This window comes from Dioscorea cayenensis, chromosome 8 (genome assembly GCF_009730915.1).
Source record: "Dioscorea cayenensis subsp. rotundata cultivar TDr96_F1 chromosome 8, TDr96_F1_v2_PseudoChromosome.rev07_lg8_w22 25.fasta, whole genome shotgun sequence".
Taxonomy (NCBI): domain Eukaryota; kingdom Viridiplantae; phylum Streptophyta; class Magnoliopsida; order Dioscoreales; family Dioscoreaceae; genus Dioscorea; species Dioscorea cayenensis.
This window is the reverse complement of record NC_052478.1, coordinates 19,691,579-19,715,140: the sequence shown is the minus strand read 5'-3', so window position 1 is coordinate 19,715,140 and position 23,562 is coordinate 19,691,579. Positions and strand designations below refer to the sequence as shown.

At 32.2% G+C, this 23,562-nt stretch overlaps 2 protein-coding genes across 2 annotated transcripts; one reads left to right on the top strand and one right to left on the bottom strand.

Moving 5' to 3' along the window:
- The first annotated feature begins 7,668 nt into the window (after window positions 1-7,668).
- On the top strand, window positions 7,669-16,204 carry LOC120267945 (auxin response factor 6-like). Its single transcript, XM_039275624.1, has 15 exons — window positions 7,669-8,057; window positions 8,177-8,778; window positions 9,331-9,443; window positions 9,942-10,040; window positions 10,130-10,186; window positions 10,284-10,439; window positions 10,547-10,631; window positions 11,452-11,542; window positions 11,631-11,795; window positions 11,875-11,997; window positions 12,223-12,298; window positions 12,466-12,613; window positions 12,712-13,940; window positions 15,040-15,230; window positions 15,595-16,204. The coding sequence occupies exons 2-15, from the start codon at window positions 8,736-8,738 to the stop codon at window positions 15,791-15,793; spliced, it is 2,775 nt and encodes a 924-aa protein (XP_039131558.1). The 5' UTR covers window positions 7,669-8,057; window positions 8,177-8,735; the 3' UTR covers window positions 15,794-16,204.
- A 1,624-nt stretch (window positions 16,205-17,828) lies between these two features.
- On the bottom strand, window positions 17,829-21,603 carry LOC120267943 (ensconsin-like). The gene is made up of 6 exons (XM_039275622.1): window positions 21,390-21,603; window positions 20,490-20,658; window positions 19,797-20,402; window positions 19,204-19,645; window positions 18,343-18,424; window positions 17,829-18,253 (listed from the first exon to the last, which is right to left on the bottom strand). The coding sequence occupies exons 1-6, from the start codon at window positions 21,417-21,419 to the stop codon at window positions 18,044-18,046; spliced, it is 1,539 nt and encodes a 512-aa protein (XP_039131556.1). The 5' UTR covers window positions 21,420-21,603; the 3' UTR covers window positions 17,829-18,043.
- Between the last annotated feature and the right edge of the window lie 1,959 nt (window positions 21,604-23,562).

The following is a 23,562-nucleotide window of genomic DNA, read 5'->3' as shown; positions in this document are numbered from 1 at the left end:
TTTTCAATTATATGCGTATCTCATGGTTAATATGTCTTAAGTATTGAAAACATAATTAAACATCGTATATCACATTATAATATTAATTTATTATTTTTTTCTTAGAGATTATTGAAACCGTGATTTTGTGATCCAGGATTGAATCTTATATAATAATCAATTGTATAAATTATTTGATCATAAATACAAGTATATTGAGTTTAACAACAAATGGATCTTAATTTCAAACACACTTATGATAACAATAATAAAATCCCAACATCAGACACCATAAACTCTTTTAATTATTTGTATACCTATATATATATATATATATATATATATATATATTGAAATATTAAGTTATAATCAATTGTATAAATTATTTGATCGTAAATACAAGTATATATATTGCGTTTAAGTAACAAATGAATCTTAATTTCAATCATATTCTAATATTATTTTTTATGATTAATATGCTTCTTTAGCATATGATAACAAAGGTACGTAAATTAAAACATATCCTCGCATCACAAATAATAGAATTATTTTTGTTGTATTTATATATTATTGTGACAGAGTAGGCATTAGCTTTTTATCTTGGAATATTCAAAGAGTAACAAATTACAGAAACTAGAATTTATCCAAAATTGAATATTAAATAATAATCAACAAAGTAAATTATTTGATCATAAATATAAGTATATTGACTTCAATAACAAGTGAATCTTAATTTAAATCTCATTCACAATAAATATGTTTCTCTAGCTAACATATGATAACAATAACAAAATCCCAACATCATAAACTCTATTATAAGTCAATTATATATATATCTCTCTCTCTCTCTCTTTCTTTAAGGTTTTAATTTAATAATTTTTTAAAAACATATCAACAAAAATTTATTATTTAATTTATTGATGTTTTATAAATCCTCTATATAGTATTTTTTTCTAAAAAATAATCTATATTTTATTTTTTGATTTGTTACAAAATTATTTTTTGCTAAGATAACCGACTAGGTCGTTTAGAAATACAGAGACATATATAAGTCTCGGATAAATAAATGGAGGCAGAGTCCGAGCATATATGAGCGGTACTTACACTTCGTGATTTGAACTCTCAAGTGAAGAGTTTTAACCAGATCCAAGTTTTAACCTGATTTTATAAATTAAACTATAAAATTTTTTAATTATTATTAAATTTTTTTTAATATTCGTCCCTTTTCTATAATTTCTGGCTCCGCACATTGTGTGCGTGTATACGCACAAATCATAAACACAAAGAAGAAGAGTTAGGTTTTATCTTGGATCCATTGAAGAATAAAAGTGAAAATCTAAGTTCAATCTTAAGGGATGATCTTGTCGGGTTGGCACGTGTATGAGAACAGTTCATGATTTGGACGTGCATGAGCTTGCATGCACGTAATTGACTAGTGCCTAACTAAGAGTGGCCATGAAGATCTCATAACTTAATTAGTAGCGAAAGAAGGGCCCCTAAAAGTTGGCAAAGTTGTCATAATATTGCATCCAAATTTAGGGCATGGCGTGAAGAGTGATGTCAAGTTAAGTTTTCAAGCCAAAAATGGTCCATTTGTGATCACCGAATTGGTGAGACCACCCACATGTGGACCTTAGATTTAGGGTTTCATTAACAGACTTGTACGTTGACTTAAACCAAAACTAAGCCACTTGTTTTTTTCCCTACCACTATTTATTTATTTATTTATTTTGGGGTTTTCTTATAGAGGTTAAGGAAAGAGACTATGAAGAAATGTATAATAATTTTAAATATCGATGTTGACAGAAGAGTTATTGTAAGAAAAATAAATAATAAAGGATGCATAGCTTTTAGTTTTATTAATTTGAATTGAAATTCTAATAATTAATTGATGAAAGAACTTTTTTTTTTATTTCACTAATATATATATTTGAATTGCAATTCTAATAATTAATTGATGAAAGAACTTTTTTTTTATTTCACTAATAAATATATATATATATATATAGACGGATCATCTAAAAATGTTTGTAGATTTAAAATCTACAAATATAAATATCACCAGTTGGATTTCAATCTAATGATTATATATTATTCATTCCATAGTGATATTGTGCTTATAAATAATATCATATTACATTAAAATTTGAAATGTACAATATTTTTAATAATTTATATCTAAAAATATATTTTAAATTTTAAAATATGTTTCCGGAATAGGAATGGAGTGGGATGTCGAGACTCTGTTATATATGTGTGTATATATATACTAGTAAATGGATGGAAATATAGTAAGCCTAATTCCTTTTGTGTCCATGTGCATGTTAATTGGTATTAATAATGGATTAAAAAATTAATAATAATAATAATAAGAATAACAAAAAAAATTTGAAAAGAAACAAATAAAAAGGGACATATACAAAATATCTCTTTATCATAAATACATTAATAAATGTCTGATATCTTTATTAAAGAATTTCATATTATTTTGAATTACTTCTAAGATTTTATTGATATTATTTGTATGCATATCAAACTAAAATGAATTGCACGTGTTTTATAATATTATTTCAACAAATATAGTTTTTATGCATTAAGAAGCGATTGTATGCTGTTAAACTAAACTATTAAAAAATAAACTATATCAATTAAAATGAATTGCACGTGTTTTTATTCATTTTAACTATTAAAAAAAAATAAAAATACATCTTGTAAACTATATGAAATAATAAACTTTGATTTATGATGGTATAAATATAATCACTTTATATGTGATATTGTTAATGATATAAGATGAAATAACTAAAAAAATATATTATTGCGCCACAAACTAATGTATTTATTTAAAAATTTAAAGACTAAAATAAGGATTTTAGTATGGTTAAGAACCATTTGTGAAGTTTCACATAATATTAATAATAACTTATATTTACTAACCTCTAATTAATCATAGTCTTTTGATTTATCTATGAGTTTGTAACTATTGAATGCTCACCATTGTAATTAGTTTTGATCTTAATATTTGAATAATTTTAAGATTATTGAGTAATTCAAACTTAATAACATAATAATGAAGCCCTAATCAATGACCTATGTGTCACAATCATGCATTATCATTCCACATTATGGTCCTTTTCATTTATATATTGAATCTTTAGATTTTTTTTCTTCACTGCTTAATTAACGGTTAACAATAGGTTAAATATCATCTTTAAATCATTAAGCTTGAACGATCACTCACAATATAAGTTTAATTAAAGTTTGTAATCTCCCCACCAAAATAATCATTGAAGTAAACTATGTACAACTACTATTTAATAAGTTATTACGTAGTAGGTAATTAAAAAAATAATTATGATTAAAAAAATTTCTTTTTTTATTTGAAAAAGCTCACAAGAAAACAAATGGAAAATTTTCCAAAATTTGAACCCTTTTCCTACTCCATTCAAGACACTAAAAAACATATAAATAAAATTTCTTAACTTTTGAACCTTTCCCTCCAAAATATCCTAATGGCTCTTATCTTGACCAGAAGTTTATATATATGTATAAAGTTGATTTATTTAAGATAAAACAAATAAATAATTATAGAATCCAAGGACCTTTTAACACTTTAACAAGCTATCAATTTGAATGTTTTTATCATTCATGAAGTTTGGTATAAATGTAAAAGGGGACCAATTCTGTACTACTTGAGTCCTTTCTTCAAGAATCATTGTGCATTCGTGTTGTGTTTTTAAACAACATTTTGCATCTTTGAATTATATATATATATATATATATATATATAACAATTAATAATTTCTTTTAATGGAAAAAACATAACAATACATGTTGAATTTAAAAAAAAAGCTTAAGTTAATATAATTGTATTAATTTTAAAAATATTAATTTTATAAATTTGAGGGGTCCATGAACATTTTTTCACCCAAATTATTTTCTTAAATATTATTACAAATCAATAACTAATTCAGCCATTAGTGGATATTTAAAAATTGAAATAAACAATTTAAAAAAAGGGAGTAAGTATTTATGAAAATTTGAAAAGTTAAAGTAAATTAATTATATCAAATGAGTATGAATTTAATAAATGGAGCTGAGCGGCGTTTCTATAAAGTGATTGAAAGTTAATATCATTATCAAAATTATGTTCTTTTAAAGTGATTGATAGTTAATATTATTTTCAATAATTTAAAATTTTATTTATTCTACTTCGATGAAAAATATGTTAAAATGGACTTAAATCAACATCAAAAAAGTGTGGAAACTGTTACCCTCACTTGTTACATTTCAGGGCAAATAAACATATAAGTACAGAGAAATCAGCCCACCTCAGTGAATTTTCCACGGTCTCCTCTCACTTTGTCCTTGGTTCTAAAAAAATATTATTTTAATATAATAAAATAAAAAACATAAAATAAAATAAAAATAAATTGAAAAAAACTTGATCCAAAGCACCTGATTGCATTAAAAAAATAACAAACAAATAAATAAATGAATAAATAAGAACTCAGAAAACGACCACTCAATCAGCACCGTCCAATTAAAGCGGCCAAGTAATCGGCGATTAAATCGGTCAAAGCCGCCCTCGTGCGGAGCTAATATTCAAATGGTCAGGGCTCTATTCCCGCGTATTTTAATAATGCGGGCCGATTAATTGCGGCGATTAATTTAACATGGGTTGGGCTGGGCTGGTATGGGCCCCACCACAGCCGTGTAGTGGGCCCACATCACTGTCCCCATTTTTTAACTTATTAATTACACGCCCACTTTTTCCCTCTCTCTTTGACAGCGACCCTAAAAGCTGTCCCTGACCACGTGACCAGTCACATCAACGGTTCTCCTGGCCCATTTCTCCCCATCCAACGGCTGTCATTCTCTGGTCCTCTTTCCCCTCATTAAACCCTCTGATTTCGGTGCCCACACCTCTCTCTATATATATTTTTTTGAAATATTAAAAATGGATACCTGTTTATTGCAAAAGCCTTTTCATTTATTTAAAATATGAAGCCTACGGACCTACGGTGAAGTTGGTACAATATTAAAAAAAAAAACTTAATAAAATATATTTGTAAAGTTATAATTAAAAATAAATACAATTTTTTTTTAAAAAATAACTAAACATAAAATATCTTTCTAAAAAAATAAATTATTATTATCTCCACTTTCAATAATTTTAAAACATTTACTAATGATTTCTTAATTTATTAGTATTGAATCTTCATATGCACACGTGCAGATTGCAGAGTGAGAAAACATATATATTGGTATAAATTCCAATTTGTTTTGCCGCTTGTGTTGTCCACATCTTATCTAAAAAATTAGTTTTGAAATATTATTTATATTTATTTTTAACATTTGTTATGTTTATGTCAACTTTTTTATGTTTAGAATCTTGAAAATATATATAGTTATTAAAATATTGACAATTAAAAAAAAACGAGTGAGGATCCATCGATTGATGTAAAATTAATGATTACTATGCTTTATCAATTAATAAGTCAAAAAATAATTATAACTTTGGAATTCTAAATTTTAGTATTATATTATTCATGTATATAGTGAGCGCAAATAAAATAAAATCGTCATTTTTAAAATATTCAAAAAAATTTCTGTATTTTCTCTTTGAATTTTAGAAGAATATTTATGTAATTAAAATATTTGACACAAATAGTAAATATATAAAAAATATTGAGATTTCTTACTTCAAACGATTTCTCTTTGATATAATAACGTAGAACTCAAAAATCAAAATTCATTTTTGTATGGCTATATTTTTCTAGTATTTATTTTTTCACTGTGTTTTACTTAATGAAAAAAAAATTATTTTTGATTAAAAAATTGAAATAGAACATTAAAACCTAAAATAAAAATAATAAAAAAATCGAATTTAATGAAATTACAATAGTGCCACGCATGAGGACAAAAGTTGTGGTGAAAGGGTCGTCCGGAAGTGGGCCCCCACGTGCGGTTAAACTGTTCCCTAGGCCACGTGGTCGGATTACAACCGTTGATGTTCTCTCTCTCTCTGAGTCAATCCAACGGACGTGGTTTCGGGTGTACAGTGGTGGGGCTTGTACCGCGGAGCACGTTAATTGAGAGGGGGTCTCTTTTTGGGAGTGGGGATTCCTCGTACGACGAAAGGAATGCTCATATCGTTTTACCAAAATACCCTTCTGTAACACCTCAGCTACAACACAACAACTATAGGGTTAAAATGGGTATTTCAAATTTATCACTTATTTATTATCTTAATTAATTGAATTATTTGCATATAACTCTCCAGTTCCTCTGAAAACAAGATAATAAGTATTTTAAAAAAATTGTACATTATCCTTGTGTTTTGACGGAATTACCCTTTTAAAAAATCAAGCCTCTTTGAATCGTAGATGACATTTCAAATTATCATTTATTAATATATCTTTATTAATCCAATTATTTGCATAAAACACCCTCAATTTCTTAGAAAAAAAAAATTAAGAAAATAGACACCGATAAAGAAAAAGTACAAAATATGCACATGGTTTGACTGAACTACCCTTCAATGCATCTTCACCTAAAAAAATATCCCTCAGGTTAAATACGACATTTCGAAATTATTTGCATAAAACTCCTTCATTTTCTTAGAAAAAAAAAAGTAGAAGAAATGGAATGCTCAGACCTAAGATGCATATTGACCAAATTACCCCTGAAACCTCCGTTCACCAACAGCGCACACATTAGGCTAAAGAAGGCATTTCAAACTATAAAAACTGGACGGCCCATTATTTGCGGAGAAGTCCTTCAATTTGTTAGAAAAGGAGATTATTAAATACTAAAATTTAAGAGTACTGGAATGTAATTAATAGTAGTAATTAGAACGTATCAGAGGATGTTGCAGTGACTGGAATTTTGACAAAGGGCTCAGAATGCCAATGATTATTATTGCAGAAATTTGTGATGCTTGCATGAGATGATCAGAGAAATTGCCACCCAACCCGTTCCTAGTACAAGGTCCTTCCGTGAAATAATAAATAATCACGGGGACCTCTTCATAAATTTGCCTCCCTCCCGATCCTAAATCCTTATTTTCCAGTACTGTTGTTATCCAGCACGCGGCACGCCATCTGCTCCACGTACCCCTTTTGTTTTTGCATTTACACCCTTGTATACATGAAATAATAATATTATAAACAACTTAACAATAAATTTATTCCACGTATCCTTAAAAAATTATTGTTTGATAATAATCGTTATATCATCATCTATTTAACAGTTATGATTTACATAAAAAATAATATATAATTTTTATTTAAGTGCTGTTTATTTTGATTTAAATCCTGTGATACCACGTAAAGTTTCTAGATTCAAAATTTAAAAATATTATTAAAAGACGTGTCTTCAATTTATTGTACTTTCGGATATATTTGATGTAAAAATGACGGTAGATTTATAAATTTTTTATTTATTTGATAATTATAAATTTATAAAAGTTAGAGGGACTAAATGAGAAGAAGAGAAATATTTGAGGGTTTTTGGAGTAATTTAATCCTATGTTTGTACATAGAAAATTAATTGTGATGTATTTATGATTTAGTACAAATAAAATATTTATTTATTTGGATGGTGAAAATGAAAAAAAAAATAAAAAAAATAAAAAAATAGGAAGAGAAAAAACAAATGGTAATAATACTAATAGTAGCGGGCTGTGAACTGATTGATTGGAAGTAAAGCAGCGAAGGCAAGCAGGTAAAGCCCTCACAAGCAAGCACTGTGCCTTCTTCTCCTCTGTGCTCCCCTCCCTTCCTCTTCTCTCCCTTCGATTTCGCTCTTGCTTCGTTTGAATCTGTGAAGCTTACCTGATGCCGAATTCTCATCGGGAATGGCTGAATTTGTGGAGGTTTTTGAGGTGCTTGAGCTGATTTTAATTGTGGGAGGTGGAGATCTTAAGTTTTTAGGGTTTAAGATGAAGTTTCTTTGAGATTGGAGCTTGTGTTTGTGTGTTTGGTTGCTGAGTGGCTGCAAGTTGAGATCTTTGAGGAGTTTGAGGTAGGAGATCGAGGGATTTTGGTGATTGAAGTTTTGAAGCTGGTGGAGAGGTGAGATCTCTGGTGTTTTTTGTTTACAGTTGGGATTTGGGCCGTGAATGCCTGGTTTTTAGTTAGCTCTGGTGATAAAGACTCGTTTTTTTTTTTGTTCTATTCTTTTTGTTTTGAAGGTTTTTGGAGCTCGTGGTTCAGTGGAAGCTTAAGATTTTGCTGTTTTTGCGCGTTTTGATGGGTGAGTTCTCGCTGGAATTATAGTTTGAAAAAGTAGATAAAGGTGTGACGAGTGCTTCTCTGGGTTCAAGCTGAAATCTTTTGGGTTCCTCGGCGTGAAAAGTTCTTTGGTTTCGTAGTTGCGGGGTTTTGGAGGTGGTACTGCTGAGGAACCGGATGAGAGGGGAGGCGAGTGTTCCCTTCAGTGGAACTGGTTTTGGATGAACTGATTTTGGGACAGGTACAAGTGCGTATTTTCTCAGCAAAGAATGTTTGTTTGACGCCAGCGAAATCTGAGGTATTCTATTTGAGAAATGAGCATACTTGTGGTGCTTAATTTGGGAGGGTGGAGTTCAACGAAGGCATGACAGCACTCTTTGGAAGGGACGGAAAAAGAGACGGTTTCTGGTCACATGGAGTGCCTGGCCTTGAGGGCTTGGCTTGTTTATTGAGGATAGGGGTGGGCACTAGTTCTCAGATTTGGTCTCCTTACCATTAATCAATTTGACGTCTTCCAACATGAGGCTCTCCTCATCCGGTCTTGCTCCGCAGAACCAGGAAGGTGAGATGTGATATATGTTATATCTTGATCTATATATTTTTTTTAATTTTAGTGTGTGTGTAAACCAGTGCAGTTTTCTGTGATAAAACTTACTGTTTTGCAGTCTAAAATTGGAGTTAGTTTAATATAAATTGTGTTATCCAGCTTCTAATTTGAAGATGGTTCCAATCCACAATTTCATGTCTTCGCTATTTTATATAGTCTAATCATATTAGGCCCAATATTTGGTTTGCATTCTAAATTCAGAGAACTACTAACTAATTGTTCATTATTACTCAAATCCTCAGTAGTTTATAGAGAAAATAATACTAGTTATTGTAATTGATTATGCATTCTTGTGAACGTGTGCTTGAAGCTCAAATTAATTGTGTGAAGTAGATGTGATAGGAGTATCTTCATTTTCAATATCTCAATGAAAAGAAGGGTAATGGTCTTTCACGTTTATTTTTATATTGTTGCCTTTTTGTGGTTGGTGAAATTTGCTGAACAATCATTTTAACTTATCAATGCTTCTTTCTCCTAAAGTGTCATCTCTTTGCCTTGATATTATAGGTGAACAGAGGTGTTTGAATTCAGAGTTGTGGCATGCATGTGCTGGGCCCCTTGTGTCATTACCAGCTGTTGGAAGTCGTGTGGTCTACTTCCCGCAGGGTCACAGTGAGCAGGTCAGTATATGCTTACTGATGAACAACAACAGTAGTAGAATATGGCAAAATACAAATATCTGTACTACAGTGGGGCAGTCACTGAACACAGTACTTTGTTGCTTCTATCAGATACAGTCACCTGAATTTTGGATTTTTTGTGTGTCTTTGTTATATTTCTAGCGGGTTATGCAAATCTGGCGAGATTAACAGCTTTGAATTACCTGGCTGCTACATTCCTTGGTTGTCTGCACTCAAATTTGTACTGTTAATCTCTTTGAACCACTAAAATCTAGCTTCCAGCTAGTTCCTGCTCCATGTAGCAGTATTTTACTATTTATCTCTAGCAATAGTTATATGTTACCGATTTAGATTTATGGATTATTTTGTTTGCTGTATTTCATGTTACTTTGACATGTAGACTTCAAAATAGTGCTGCTCCATGACAATCATGCATGAAACTGTCTGTAGCCTGCTTCATTTTAAGTTGAAATTGCATGAACACTTTTCTCTGTGCAGGTAGCTGCATCAACCAACAGGGAAGTGGATGCGCATATTCCGAATTACCCAAGCCTACCTCCTCAGCTGATCTGTCAGCTTCACAATGTGACCATGCATGTGAGATTTCATTTAAAGTTCTTCTATTTGGGATGTGTTCATGCCTTGCCACCTAATGTCTGATAACTGCTTAAATTTCCATTTTTCAGGCTGATGTAGAGTCAGATGAAGTTTATGCACAAATGACATTGCAACCACTTAGTGCGGTAATTACATTACCTTTGTAGTGTTTGCCACTCCATCATTTTTTTTTTTTGTGTTTTTCTCTTAATTTATAATTTTTTTTAATAATTACATCCATAGCAAGAGCAAAAAGATCCCTATCTAGCTGCTGAGTTGGGTGCCCCTAGCAAACAGCCAACCAACTACTTTTGCAAGACATTGACTGCAAGTGACACCAGTACCCATGGTGGATTCTCAGTTCCTCGACGGGCCGCTGAGAAAGTATTTCCACCATTGGTAAGTTTGTGCTACCTGTTAATAAGCCCAATTGGTTAACTGCGGTCGTTGTTGTTAGATTGGTAGCCATATAAGTATGTGACCAATTTTCCTTGCTGTCTTTTCAGGATTTTTCACAACAGCCACCTGCACAGGAGTTGATAGCAAGAGACCTTCATGACAATGAATGGAAATTCCGTCACATATTTCGAGGTCAATCTGCATCAAATATCATTATTTCTTTTCCTTGTCTTTTCACCATTTACCTAAATTGAGCTGGTTATCTTGTTTATGCATGTTCTTTGTTCTTTTCATTTGGATGTTACTATGGCTGGTTCATTCTTTGTGTCAATTGCTGGTTTGATACACTTTTATTTGGAGAAGGGCACTAAAAGTGTAAGGTATTCTGGAGCTGAGGTGTATGATCTTATCTTTTGTCTAGGAATGAGAGAAACATGGAGATATCTGTGATAAAGCAGAGTTGGGTGGATGAGCTGGCCATTCCTTTAGTATGGCCCATCATTTATTTATAACTGGATTTTAAGATATAATAAGGGTTTTATGAGCAAAAAGTTATTTTAAATGAAAAGAGGAGTTTAGGTGTTCTGAAGTTCTAACAGCAGGTTACCATCCTGATGGTGCATAGTTTGTTGTGTGGCGCATGCCATAGACTCAATTGACATTGTTTTGTAGGAGATACAAAAAGTGTTGTGTGCTCATCTGACACATCAATCTTTTGCTACATAGATAAGCAATTTATTCACACAAATATCAGTATTAGCATTAAAATTTTACCTAACTGTTAAAGCGGTATTATGTTCATGTAAATATTTTGTGCAGTGTTTGGTTTTTGGTCAATAATAGGTGATGATTGTGTCCTATGAGTTGTATTTATTGGAACTGTCTACCTGCAAACAAGATATATCTATATATATATATGATTCACGCATATGCAAAAGTCAAGTTTACTGAAATATTGCCCAGTTTATAAAAGATTGGCATTTTACCTTTTCAAATTTATTTTATGCCGCAGGTCAGCCAAAGAGGCATCTGCTTACCACTGGATGGAGTGTTTTTGTAAGTGCGAAGAGGCTTGTGGCAGGGGATTCAGTTATTTTTATCTGGTCAGTTGATGATAAACTTTATGGAATTTAAGAAATCAGGATACTTATGCATCTTTTAATTGATGAATGGATTTTCTGCTCTTCTTAGGAATGAAAATAATCAATTGCTTCTTGGTATCCGACGTGCAAATCGCCCACAAACTGTTTTGCCATCATCAGTATTATCAAGTGATAGCATGCATATTGGCCTTCTAGCTGCTGCTGCTCATGCTGCAGCTACAAACAGCCGCTTTACCATATTTTATAACCCAAGGTATATATACTCCCTGTTTTTTGGTATTAAGTAAATATCTCAGCAACTAATCATCTTCGCAAATTTAAACTTCCTTTAGGGCAAGTCCATGTGAATTTGTTGTACCTCTAGCCAAATATGTCAAAGCTGTGTATCACATTCGTGTTTCTGTGGGAATGCGTTTTCGGATGCTTTTTGAGACCGAGGAATCAAGTGTTCGCCGGTAGGTTCCCTTTGTCATGATAATTCTTTGTTTTGCCCCATCACTAGTATAAAATGGTATCATTGTTAGCACATTCATGCACGTGCCTATCAGGTGTGTCCATTGTTCTTGATGCTGTTTTCTAGTGTACAAAATGTTCTTTTTTTTTTTTTCCCAAAATTGAGGTTTCTTTCATCTATCCAAGTTGGCCATCTCATGAAAATGATCTTGCTTTTCTATTTTCAGTTACATGGGTACGATTACAGGAATAAGTGATCTGGATCCTGTCCGCTGGCCAAACTCGCATTGGCGTTCAGTGAAGGTATGTGATGCAAAATTTCTGTTTTTGATCTATATTATCCGAGGATTGTGAATTTGACCTGGCCCTCATTTCCGGTCGTTGATAATATCTTCTTTCGAGTATATGCTGCATATTATTTCTGGCGTAAGAGATGTTTGCATGCCGCTGAAGTAATATTTTTGGTGTAGGTTGGTTGGGATGAGTCAACTGCAGGGGATAGACAGCCAAGGGTTTCTCTCTGGGAAATAGAACCTTTGACAACATTCCCAATGTATCCATCACCTTTCTCTCTCAGACTTAAGCGCCCGTGGCCACCAGGATTGCCATCTCTGCATGGTACACTGATAAAATAGCCATTTTCCTTTTGAACTAGTTGACTTAATATCAACACCAATTGTAACTAACTTGTTGCTATTTATCTTCTGTCTTTTAAGGTATGAGGGATGATGATATTGGTCTGAATAATCCTTTCATGTGGCTTCGAGATGGAGACCGGGGAATGCAGTCATTGAATTTCCAAGGTCTTGGGGTCTCACCTTGGGTTCAACCGAGAATTGATGCTTCAATGCTTGGTCTACAGCCTGACATGTACCAAGCGATGGCCGCAGCAGCGCTTCAAGAAATAAGAACTGTGGATCCTCTGAAACAGCCAGGTCCAGCTATGCTGCAATTCCAGCCTCAGAACATGACCAACAGATCCACTCCTTTACTACCTTCTCAGATGTTTCAGCAGATGCAATCTCAACCACAGCACAGCCTTCTCCAGGCTGTTCAAGAAAGTTCAGGGCAGAGCCAAACGCAGTCTCAGTTACTTCAGCGTCAGTTGCAGCATTGCCACTCATTTAATGACCAGCAGCAGCCGCAGCCACAGGTGCAGCTTTCACCACGGCATCAGCATCAGCATCAGCAGCAACAGCATCAGCATCAGCAAGTACAGCTGCAACCGCAACAGCATCAACAAATGCAACATCATCAAATGGCTGATCAACAAATTCCAAACGTTATGCCAACGCTATCTCATATAGCATCATCATCACAATCGCAATCTCCTACTTTCCAATCGATGTCTTCTTTTTGCCAGAAGCAGAATTTTCCTGAAATCAATGCCAACCCTGTGCCTACATCCGGTGTTTCTCCCCTTCATAGCATTTTGCGGTCATTTCCTGCTGAAGAAACATCAAACCTTCTTGGTCTCCCAAGGGCCAGCTCTTTACTAAATTCAAATGGCTGGTCATCTAAGCGATTGGCTGTTGAAGCCACGCTTCCTGCTGGAGCTCAATGTGTTTCTTCTCAGGTTGAACAATTAGGTCTTCCCCAACCCAATGTTTCTCAAAATTCTGGCTCATTGCCTCCATTTCCTGGAAGAGATTGCTTGGTGGAGCAAGAATGCAGTACGGATCCACAAAGCCATCAATTATTTGGTGTTAACATAGACTCTTCATCACTTCTAGTGCAGAATGGTTTATCAAACCTCCGATCTGTTGGCAGTGAGACAGATTCTACATCTCTACCATATGCCACTGCAAACTTTCTGAACACCACTGGGTCTGATTTTCCTTTTAATCAAGCTCTGACAAGTACTGGTTGTTTAGAAGAATCGGGTTTTCTACCATCTCCTGATAATGTAGACCAAGTGGATGCGCAAAATGGAACCTTTGTCAAGGTGAGTAAATTGTAACTTTTGCTCTGTACCTGCTTTTGTTTATAACCTTTAAATTGTGTGGATTCCTTCTCATAAGTCTGTATACCATGACATTCATGCCATGAAGTTACTTTATTTATAATTTTATATGCAAAGATCTGTATGCGACGAGTAGAAACTTATGCCATGACATTCATGCCTGCTTGATGGTGATATTACCCGGGTATTTATGAACGAAAAATGAATTGGCATCAGTTTTATGTAAAGCATCGTATTTTGCCTTTGAATTTAATTTAGTTTAGGAACCTACTTGTGAGATTTGCATAATTCTGGTGCTTTGCAGTAGTTCATCATTGCTCTCTCTTAGTAAATACCTGAGAATAAGGAGGCAATAAGTATCATCCTAACTATTATTTTCATTAATGAATATCTCATTCTACAGAGATAGGAATGCTGCATCTCATATGAAAAATGATTAATTTCCAAGATGTATACATTCTGGATTCTGAAGTAGAAATTCCTATCTTAATGGAGAAAAATTTATCTATCAACTAATGAAAAGCTTTACCTGTGCATTTATTACATCTTTAGCTTGGATATATCAAAAGCATTACAAGAAATGGTTGCACCATTTTGTTTTTTGTTTATATTGGCTCTTATTGGTCTGTAATGCATAACTTTACAATGTTTACATATCTGTATAATCTTTTTCTAGTATCATTTTATAACATTTCAATGATTAATGTGATGGTTTGGATGAAAATATTGTTGCCCTTCTCTGAAACTCCATCTATTTCCTGAAAAGTTTGACTTGCAAAATAAATAATATTTGCGAATGGGAAAAATTGTTAGTAATAATTTCTTGGATATTTCTTTGTTTTGAAATGATGCAGCACTGGAAAACCTAAGTTGGTCTGTCATTGTAAAATGAATATATAATTTATAATCAAGGTTACATATAACTGCTGAGAAAGACATTCTGTTTATCACACCATAAGCTTTACGAGACGGCAGTAATTTCCATAACTTGATATTTTTGAGATATAATTTTGCTGAGCATGCAGAAAACCTGCTATTCATATATGAGTCTGCTTTACTGATTGGGGGTGGGTATTGGCAGATCTACAAATCAGGATCCTTTGGGAGGTCACTTGACATTACCAAATTCAGCAGCTACCCTGAGCTGCGCAGTGAACTTGGGCGTCTATTTGGCCTCGAAGGACAATTGGATGACCCTTTGAGATCAGGCTGGCAGCTTGTATTTGTCGACCGAGAGAATGATGTTCTTCTCGTTGGCGATGATCCTTGGCAGTAAGTTCTTTCTCCACTCCTTTGTTAATTTTGCTTTATGTAAATTTAACTTTTATTGGAATTCTGATATAAATCTTTGCGTGATAGCGCTGCAGTTCATATCTGCTAGTGTTACATAGTGATCTGCAAAGCAATATCCCTTTTCTTAAAGAATCATGAATACTTTGTCTCTGTTGTTTCACCTGCTATTTAACTTCTAGCTATTGCTTGCTGTTTGTTTTTCAGATAAGTTTTTAACATGATTTATGCTCCATTATATCATTTTTTTTAGATGACTTAGATCATTTGAATTATGCTTTTATTGATCGTGTCTAGTAGTCTATATCTCAATTTGACTCTTTTGTCGGAATCTTTGCCAATGCAGTGAATTTGTGAATAACGTATGGTGTATAAAGATCCTGTCACCCCAAGAAGTGCAGCAGATGGGGAAGCAAGGTGTCGATCTTCTAAATTCAACCCCGGTCCGAAGGCTTTCCAGCAGCAGCTGCGATGAGTACGTGAGCCTGCAAGACTCGAGGAATCTCAGCACCGGAATCACATCAGTAGGATCACTTGATTACTGAACAACAAACACCAGAACTCTTCCCATATTTTGTTACACTTGCACTCGTCGTACACTGGAGCTCTCGAGTAAGTTTAAATTTCTAGTATGTGTCGTGCTTTCTATCATATCGTATTTTCTGAACATCATGACCTTCGAATACCAACACGGGTTGATCAGAAGACTAATTTAATCAAATTAGCAGCAGCAAAACTCAATTTCTACGTCTCTCGTAGTATTTATCCAATCGACATATTTCCTTTTTTTGCTTATTTTCAATGAATTCAGCATTGCTGGCTCTTTTCCAGAGCAATGGCTCACTCATGTGATGTGTTTGGTTGACCATGCCTGGCATTGCACTCAAAACTGAAAAAGTTTATCAGTTTGTGGTCACCAATGAATCTTAACTTTTTTTTTTGCTGCATCTTTTGTCCATTTATTTGCCTGTGATTCTTCTGTCCCTCTCATATCTCTGCTTGGTTGTCCAGACCTTTCATTTCTGCTTCTTGTCAGTTTTTTTCTTCCTTCTTTTTATTTATCCATTCATTTATTATGTTTTGGTTTGATTGAATGGTATTTCCACATATATATATATATATATGTATGTATGTAGATAAAATCTTTGTTTGCAATCATGTTGTCTTCTTGAATGGATTGAAGCTTTTTGGGTTTTCAGGTGAATGGACAGGAAGAATTAGAATAAACCATACTTAACTTTCATATGATGATTTTTTTTTATAAATTTTTTTTTATTTTGCTGCCTTTATGCTTTTGAAAAAGAGAACAGCATTATCAACTTTTTGGTGAGTAATTGAAAGTTTTTGATTTTTAGATTTTCAAAGATGATGATTTGGGAATATGATAAGATTGGGAAGGAGAATGTTTTCTTTTTAGTTGGTGGGAGTGTTTGGTGGTGTATCTGGATTTCAGGGAGGACCCTTTTTTTGGAGATTGGGATGTGTTTTGCTAATTTTATTGAGAGAAAATTGTTCAATGCCCCCTACAAAAGTAGGAAATTATTTATAGGGGGTATATTAACAAAAGAAAACCAATAATTCAAATAGGGTAGTAAGACATAATTTCACATCTGTGGATGGTAATTTTTTCCTTTATAGATCAATTTTTCTGTTAGTCCTCTTTATAAATATATGTATATATATATATATATATATCCCACTTTTTTGTGGTGGCTTGTCTTTATTATTATTATTATTATTTAGAAATATTTAAAGAAAAAAAATGTTTCTTTTGCATATAAACCCCTTGCAAAAATCCAAAATTACAATGAGCTTCTCCTTTATCTACGTAAAACCTTCAAAATTTTATAATCTTTTGTATTCTCCATGGACTATTGACCATTACATTGGATATTTCAATTAATCAATAAATTAAATTGTAAAGAAAAATGTTTTGTTTGCTCTCTTGAATTATTATCATTATTATTATTTTAATTTTTTAAGTACCATGGTTAAGTACATGATAAAAATAAATATATGTTTTTTGAAATATAAATTTAAAATTTATTTTATAAATGGCTATAATTCTTAATATAAAAAGCCCATAATTGATTCATGAACTAAACTTAAATGATTATTTTGATCCTTGCAAGTTGCAAATATTCATTATGGTCCTTTAAAATCAAGGTGTTGATGGTGTAGTAGTTGGTCTATCTAATAAATTATTCTACCTTTTAATTTAGTTAATGTATCCAAAAAAAAAAAATCAAAATAATTATTTTTCTGGTTTACGGACAAAAGTTAGCATTTAATTCTAGGGGCAAAAAGGTCGGTGTCTGTGCAATTCAAGGACTAAAGTGAGCATTCAGATATACTTCAAGAACCATTTATAAATTTTGTTCAAAATAACAATATGAAAAACTTATTATAAAATATTGTTAAATGTAGATTATTATTAAATGAAACAAAAACTTAATTAAACTCAAATTTATATTCTATATATATATATATATGTATAACACAAGAAGATAAATATGTAAAAATTGAAGGTTCACAAAGAAAAAATCACTAGGACACTAAAAGGACTCTCAAATCCAAGAATGTGAAAACTCTATATACTTTGTATTGAAAAAAAAAGAGTGAACACTCAAATGGTGTACACTCCACCAAATGCTTAAATCCTGCACCAATCAATCCCTATCAAAAGTGTAAACAAACATCAAAATGATACAACACACACCTTCATTTGGACCTCATGATCTTTGAAACAATGGCAACAAGTATTAATGCAAATTCAAAGAAGGTGTTATGATCTTTCAAAGAATCCAACTACAGCATCTATGGTGATGTGATTTAGGCATGCGACCGGTGTTGCGTATTTGCTCCACCTGCTGTGCTGCTCTCACAGCCAATTGGTTTCTCTTTGCTTCGGCTTTTGCTTGTTTCTCTACAACTCTTCGTCGTGTCAATGCTAGTTTTTCGACCATCCGCTCTTGTGCATTGGCCTTCATTTGTTCTGCTTGAGCCTGAAAAAGTTCATTAGTTTCAGATTCCTGAGTGTGTGATATGTTAACAAATTTTAACTGAAAGACGTCTGAGAAGAGAATGTTAGTACCTCGATTTTCCTCATTTCTGCTTCTATTTTTGCTTTCTGCTCTTTCTCCCATACTTGAATCTTTACTTCTTCATGTTTGAATCTGTAGGCCATACAACCAATGATAACTACCGTCAAGTTCTATTCTGAATTTCGCACAATTGTAAACAATTTTTTTAATAATGTAGTCAAACAATCAACAATATTTCTCATTTGTGCATGGCTATGAGTTTCTAGGCTGAGTCATGAACGAGAATATCTTAAGTTAGATGAATACAAGAGAAGTTAGAAAAATAGGAAGAATGAAGAAATTAGTTCAAATCCCCTGTTAGGTTCCAAATAATTCTCCATTTCCATCCTATGACATCAGTAAAATAGCCATTGGCTTAAAAACGATGTCATTCATTTGCCATCTTTCACTAATTCAAGAACTTTACTTTATCAATTTTAGGATTAATCCAATCATCCACCAAACACAGAGGCAACATCAACATAACTACGCGATAGTTTTGATTTCATTAATCAATGGTTGTCATCTATAATTTATCTTTATAGGTGAGAATTCAGCATACAGGGTAAATTTCTCTGTAAACAAGAACGCAGATGAAACCTAGAAGAACTGAAAGTAGAAAGGTAACAAGGGTAAACATTAAGAAAGTATTTATTATGACACCTAAATTATCTGCAAACAATGATAATGTAAGAGGTCCCATTTGATAGCCGAAAACAAAGCTCATTTGAAGATCATGCTGAAATTTTCCATAGAGCAAATCATTCTTTTAGATGTGAAACATTCTTTTAAGCGACCCTAAGAAGCCAACTACCGCATATAATCAACAAAATTTGTTTTATCTCTTTTTACTTTAAGATCAGAAAGAATACCTGGCCATATTCTTAGACATCTCCGCTTCTTCCCAAGCTGCAGCACGCGCTTCGTATTCTTTCTTGACTTGTTGATCGGCATCAAAAGTCTTGAGTGGGGATTGATTAGTGTTTTCAACTTCAGCATCATCTTTGCTGGCCCAAGAAGCAATATTCATCTTCCCTAGCTTCATGCCAAGCGCAACAATTTCTCGTCTTGTTTTTAGCTGTATTTCTTTCTCGGATAATTTTTTCTGGGAATCAGGTTCATCATCTGTACCTGTATGAACAGGAGATGGTGCCGGTGCTCCTCTTTTGGGAGTGGATGGCAATGAGGAAATGGGGCTGTGAGGAGTGGTTGATCCTAGGGGAGTTCCAGTCCTTGACGGATCCTGACTTGGAATTGGGGTCATTTCTGTGCCTATGTCCCTCATTGTGCACACCGTCTGTGCACTGTGAAGAGCTGCGTCATATAAGCAAAGCATACTACTATGCATGAGAAGACAAATCTATAAACAGCACATTTGGTTTTCGTATTCTTAATGATTTTCAATTTAATGGCCGAGTAGGAATTGACAGTCGCTAGTCTGAGATTAACAATAAAAAGGCGATACCTCTTGATTCGGCACTTTGTTGGTTCATTTCCTTTTGAAGTCTAGGTGTGTTGTAAGAGTCATCACTATGCTGAGATACATCAGTTACTCCACTAGTTTCTTTTGCAGACCCAGAATTTGACGGTGAACACATTGTAGCAAATGAGAACTTTTCTGCCGTATGTTGTGAAGCAAGGCCACCTGATTCAGTTATTCTCAAATGCATACTCTGGGTGGCAAATTGCTTATGGTCTAAAATCATAGACTCTGGTGCAACCCTTCCCCAGTTTGGAACAATGTGCCGATTCCCTTGATTATGCAAATAAGATTTCTTTGGCACATTAGCATGCAATGCTTGCCTATTAACAAGCCATTTCTCTGCGTCGTTCCACTTGGAAGGAAGATGCCTGAAGAATGGAGTGGCAACCTGATTTTGCAATGTCCTCTCTCCTTTATGAAACTCAAAACTACATGTGCTTCCATTGTCATGCCCACTGTCATACTCATTCCCATCATCATCCGAAGATCGAGACTGAATTTGTTTAGCAACATCCTTGGAACATGAATTTGATTGATTCCCTTGATTCACAGGCATCACAGAAGACACTTTGGAATTCTTAGAGCTATCTATACATTCAAAAACACAATATATGAAAAATGAAAGCCATTCAATCAAATATCTTGCATGCATATTGAGCTGAAGTACAAACTGACCTTCATTCTCATCCAAATCACCAGCTAACAAGCAATCCTTTGCAATCTCCATCTCCTCAAGCTTTGAAGGTGAAGTTGTTCTAGATGTTCTACTTTCATCTTCCTTCTTTCTACTATTTTGAGCACCCAATAGTTTCATTCTTAGTTTACTGGGTGATATCACCCCTATCTGCAGAAAACCCGCATCAAAATTCCATCTTTACCAGAAATTAATCAATGAATAAACATAAACAACAAAAAGGAAATCCAAACAAGAATGCAGAACAACAATCCATAAATTTAAGAAGAAAAAAAAAACTAATTCTCCTGATCAAACTTATTATCATCCTCAGTTACCCTTTCAGCAGAAAAACCACATCAAAATTTCATCTTTCCCAGAAATACATCAATCAATAATCATTTTTAAAAAAAGCCCAAACAAGTATACAGTAAAATCATCCATAAATTTAGGTTAAAAAAACGTAATTCTCCAGAACAAACAATTTCATCGTCAGTTACTTTACAGCATCATAATATCATCACTCTCTGCAGCAAAGCCACATCAAAATCCCACTTTTCCAAAAATAAAAAATAAAAATCAATGAACAATTAAATAAACATATTAAAAAAAAAGGATATCCAAACAACCACCCAGGAAAATCATCCATAAATTTAAAAACGAAACCATATATATCCTACACACAACTGAATCAAACTATATATCATTCATTCACACCATTCTGTATTAAATAACAAGATTAAACACCAACAAAAACAAAAATTTTTTTTTTAAAAAAAAAACCCAAAAAACAGACACAAATTCAATGCCCAAAAACACTCCAACCCAAGAAGTAGATAGAATAAAGAGAAGAAGAATAATATAGCATTCGAAAACAAGGAATCAAACAACTAGCTGATTACCTGGACTTTGTGAATCCTCTCGTACTCCATGAGAGCTCGAGATCGAGAGAGAGAGAGAGAGAAGAGGGAGTGGGTGAATGGAGTGGAAGCTTGTGAGAGTGTTTATGTAGTGCAATGAGAGAGGTTAAGAATAGATCGGCGATTTTTGAGAAATCGTCAAAAAATCGCCGGGAGGGAAAGGTTGTCAGTTCCTCTGCGATTATTTCGGGCGAGGTTTTAGAAACAAACCGGTGAGCTTACCGCTACTCATTATCACCTTCCCACCGCACACATTTGTTTTCTTTATTAATATTTTTATATTTTGATAAAAAAAAATTAGTAATTTATTTTGTTTATTGTGAAAAATCTTGCATAATAATGGTATTTTTTTAATTAAATATATATATATATATAATGATTATTGGCTTTTTTTTTTTAACAGGTGACAAGTGCTGCATGTTATCAAAGATATGCATATATGTCAATCCTAAGCACAACAAGCATTTATGCTATCACTTTATCTGGATTGGATTGTGAGATTCTATCTGGAATTTTCGTTAAATGAATATTTTTTGTAAAAAAAAAAAATTTGTATCATGTCATTAGTTGTTTGTCTTATTTTTCTCAAAAACAATGAGAAATATTTAGTAAATTGATTTGATTATTTTTTTATATAAGTTTTATTTGATGGTTTTTTTTTGTCTTATTTATTTATAGAATAATTGTTTTAAATAAATAAATTAACGGAGACTAACTTTTTAAATAAATAAAAAATTCATTAAGAGAGGTCTACTTTCTTGCCGGACTGATCTCATCCTCAAAACTAATGGGTGAAAAAAATAAAAAATGAAAAATAAAATGTATTTTTTTTATAACTCCTTTAGATGAGAATATTCTGCTATTCAAACAAGCTTGGATATTCAATTTTAATAAATTATATATATTTTTCTATCTTTGCTGATATATTTTTGTAAATTATTGAGAAGCAAAATATAAATATAAATATAAATATAAACTCATAAAAGTTCAAAACAAGCTCCATCCCATTCTATTTTTGGATTTGAAATTTAGGACCACTTGAATTAAAAATTATAATATATATATATATATATTATATTGAATGAGGAGAAGAAGAAGCAAAGTATGTCACTTTCTTTGAAAACTTTGATTGTTTGAACGAGTCAAACGTATTTCCCAATAAGACTTGCAACAGAAACAACAATGTGTGTCAGATTTCACAATTCTAATAATAATATGGTTTGTTTTGCATATGTACCCCTAAAAAACTTTTAAATTATTTTATGCACTCTGAAGTAATAGTTTACCAAAGTTCATTGTTGATCTATCAAGTATATACTGAATTATACTCAAATATTCATTTTGACCACTGATATTCATAAAATAATATATATATATTTCTATCTTAAGTTGATTAAAATTTAAAACAATCTATTAGATCAAAGTCTAGACTTCATATTTAAGTTAATTATTAAAATCATGTTTTTTTTTATTTTATTTTATAATGTGAACGATTCATATCAAAGATATGTATAGACTGAGAGTTAATACCTTAATTCATTGGCGGAGCCACATAAAAGAGAAGGAAGCACTCCTGCTCTTTTTCAAGTAAATATATTTAATAATGTATATTTTTTTAAATATGAAAATAAATTTTAAATTTTGTATTGTAAATGTAAAAAAATGTGTATATATATATATTTTTTCTCTAGGGTCTAATATGAAACTAAACATTTAATTTTTTTATAGCTTAAAAATGATTTAATTTTATAGTGTTTAATTTGAAAATAAACCTTTAAATTTAATATCCTACCAACATCCTATCTTTTTTTTTTTTTGCCATAAAATTATGAAGACTCATCTACTTAATAGAATTGATCACCAAGTTGATTGCTTAGTAATAAACATTGAAAAAAATATATTTAATTATATAGATAATAAAATTATTAGTTGATTTCAAAATAAAAAGATTCATTAAGCTTGTTGTTGATCATTTGTAGTACTTGTTTATGTAAAAACTTTTTTTTTGAAATTAGATATAGTATTTAATTTATGTTATTTTATAATTTTGAATATATTTAATTTTTTTTATTTGTTTTCTAAGTGAAAACAAGAACACCTTATGTAAGGGCTGGTGAGCTAAAGTAAATTTTTAATTTAATTAATAGAATAAATA

Excerpts from the sequence above, each read along its gene's own strand:
- LOC120267945 (XM_039275624.1), top strand. The coding sequence starts at position 8,736 with ATGAGGCTCTCCTCATCCGGTCTTGCTCCGCAGAACCAGGAAG. Across the intron at positions 10,041-10,129 it reads TTCACAATGTGACCATGCAT|GCTGATGTAGAGTCAGATGA; the intron begins GTGAGATTTCAT and ends TCCATTTTTCAG. Across the intron at positions 11,998-12,222 it reads GAGGAATCAAGTGTTCGCCG|TTACATGGGTACGATTACAG; the intron begins GTAGGTTCCCTT and ends TTCTATTTTCAG.
- LOC120267943 (XM_039275622.1), bottom strand. The coding sequence starts at position 21,419 with ATGGAGTACGAGAGGATTCACAAAGTCCAG. Across the intron at positions 20,659-21,389 it reads AGAGGATTCACAAAGTCCAG|ATAGGGGTGATATCACCCAG; the intron begins GTAATCAGCTAG and ends GGTTTTCTGCAG. Across the intron at positions 18,254-18,342 it reads CAGAAATGAGGAAAATCGAG|GCTCAAGCAGAACAAATGAA; the intron begins GTACTAACATTC and ends GAACTTTTTCAG.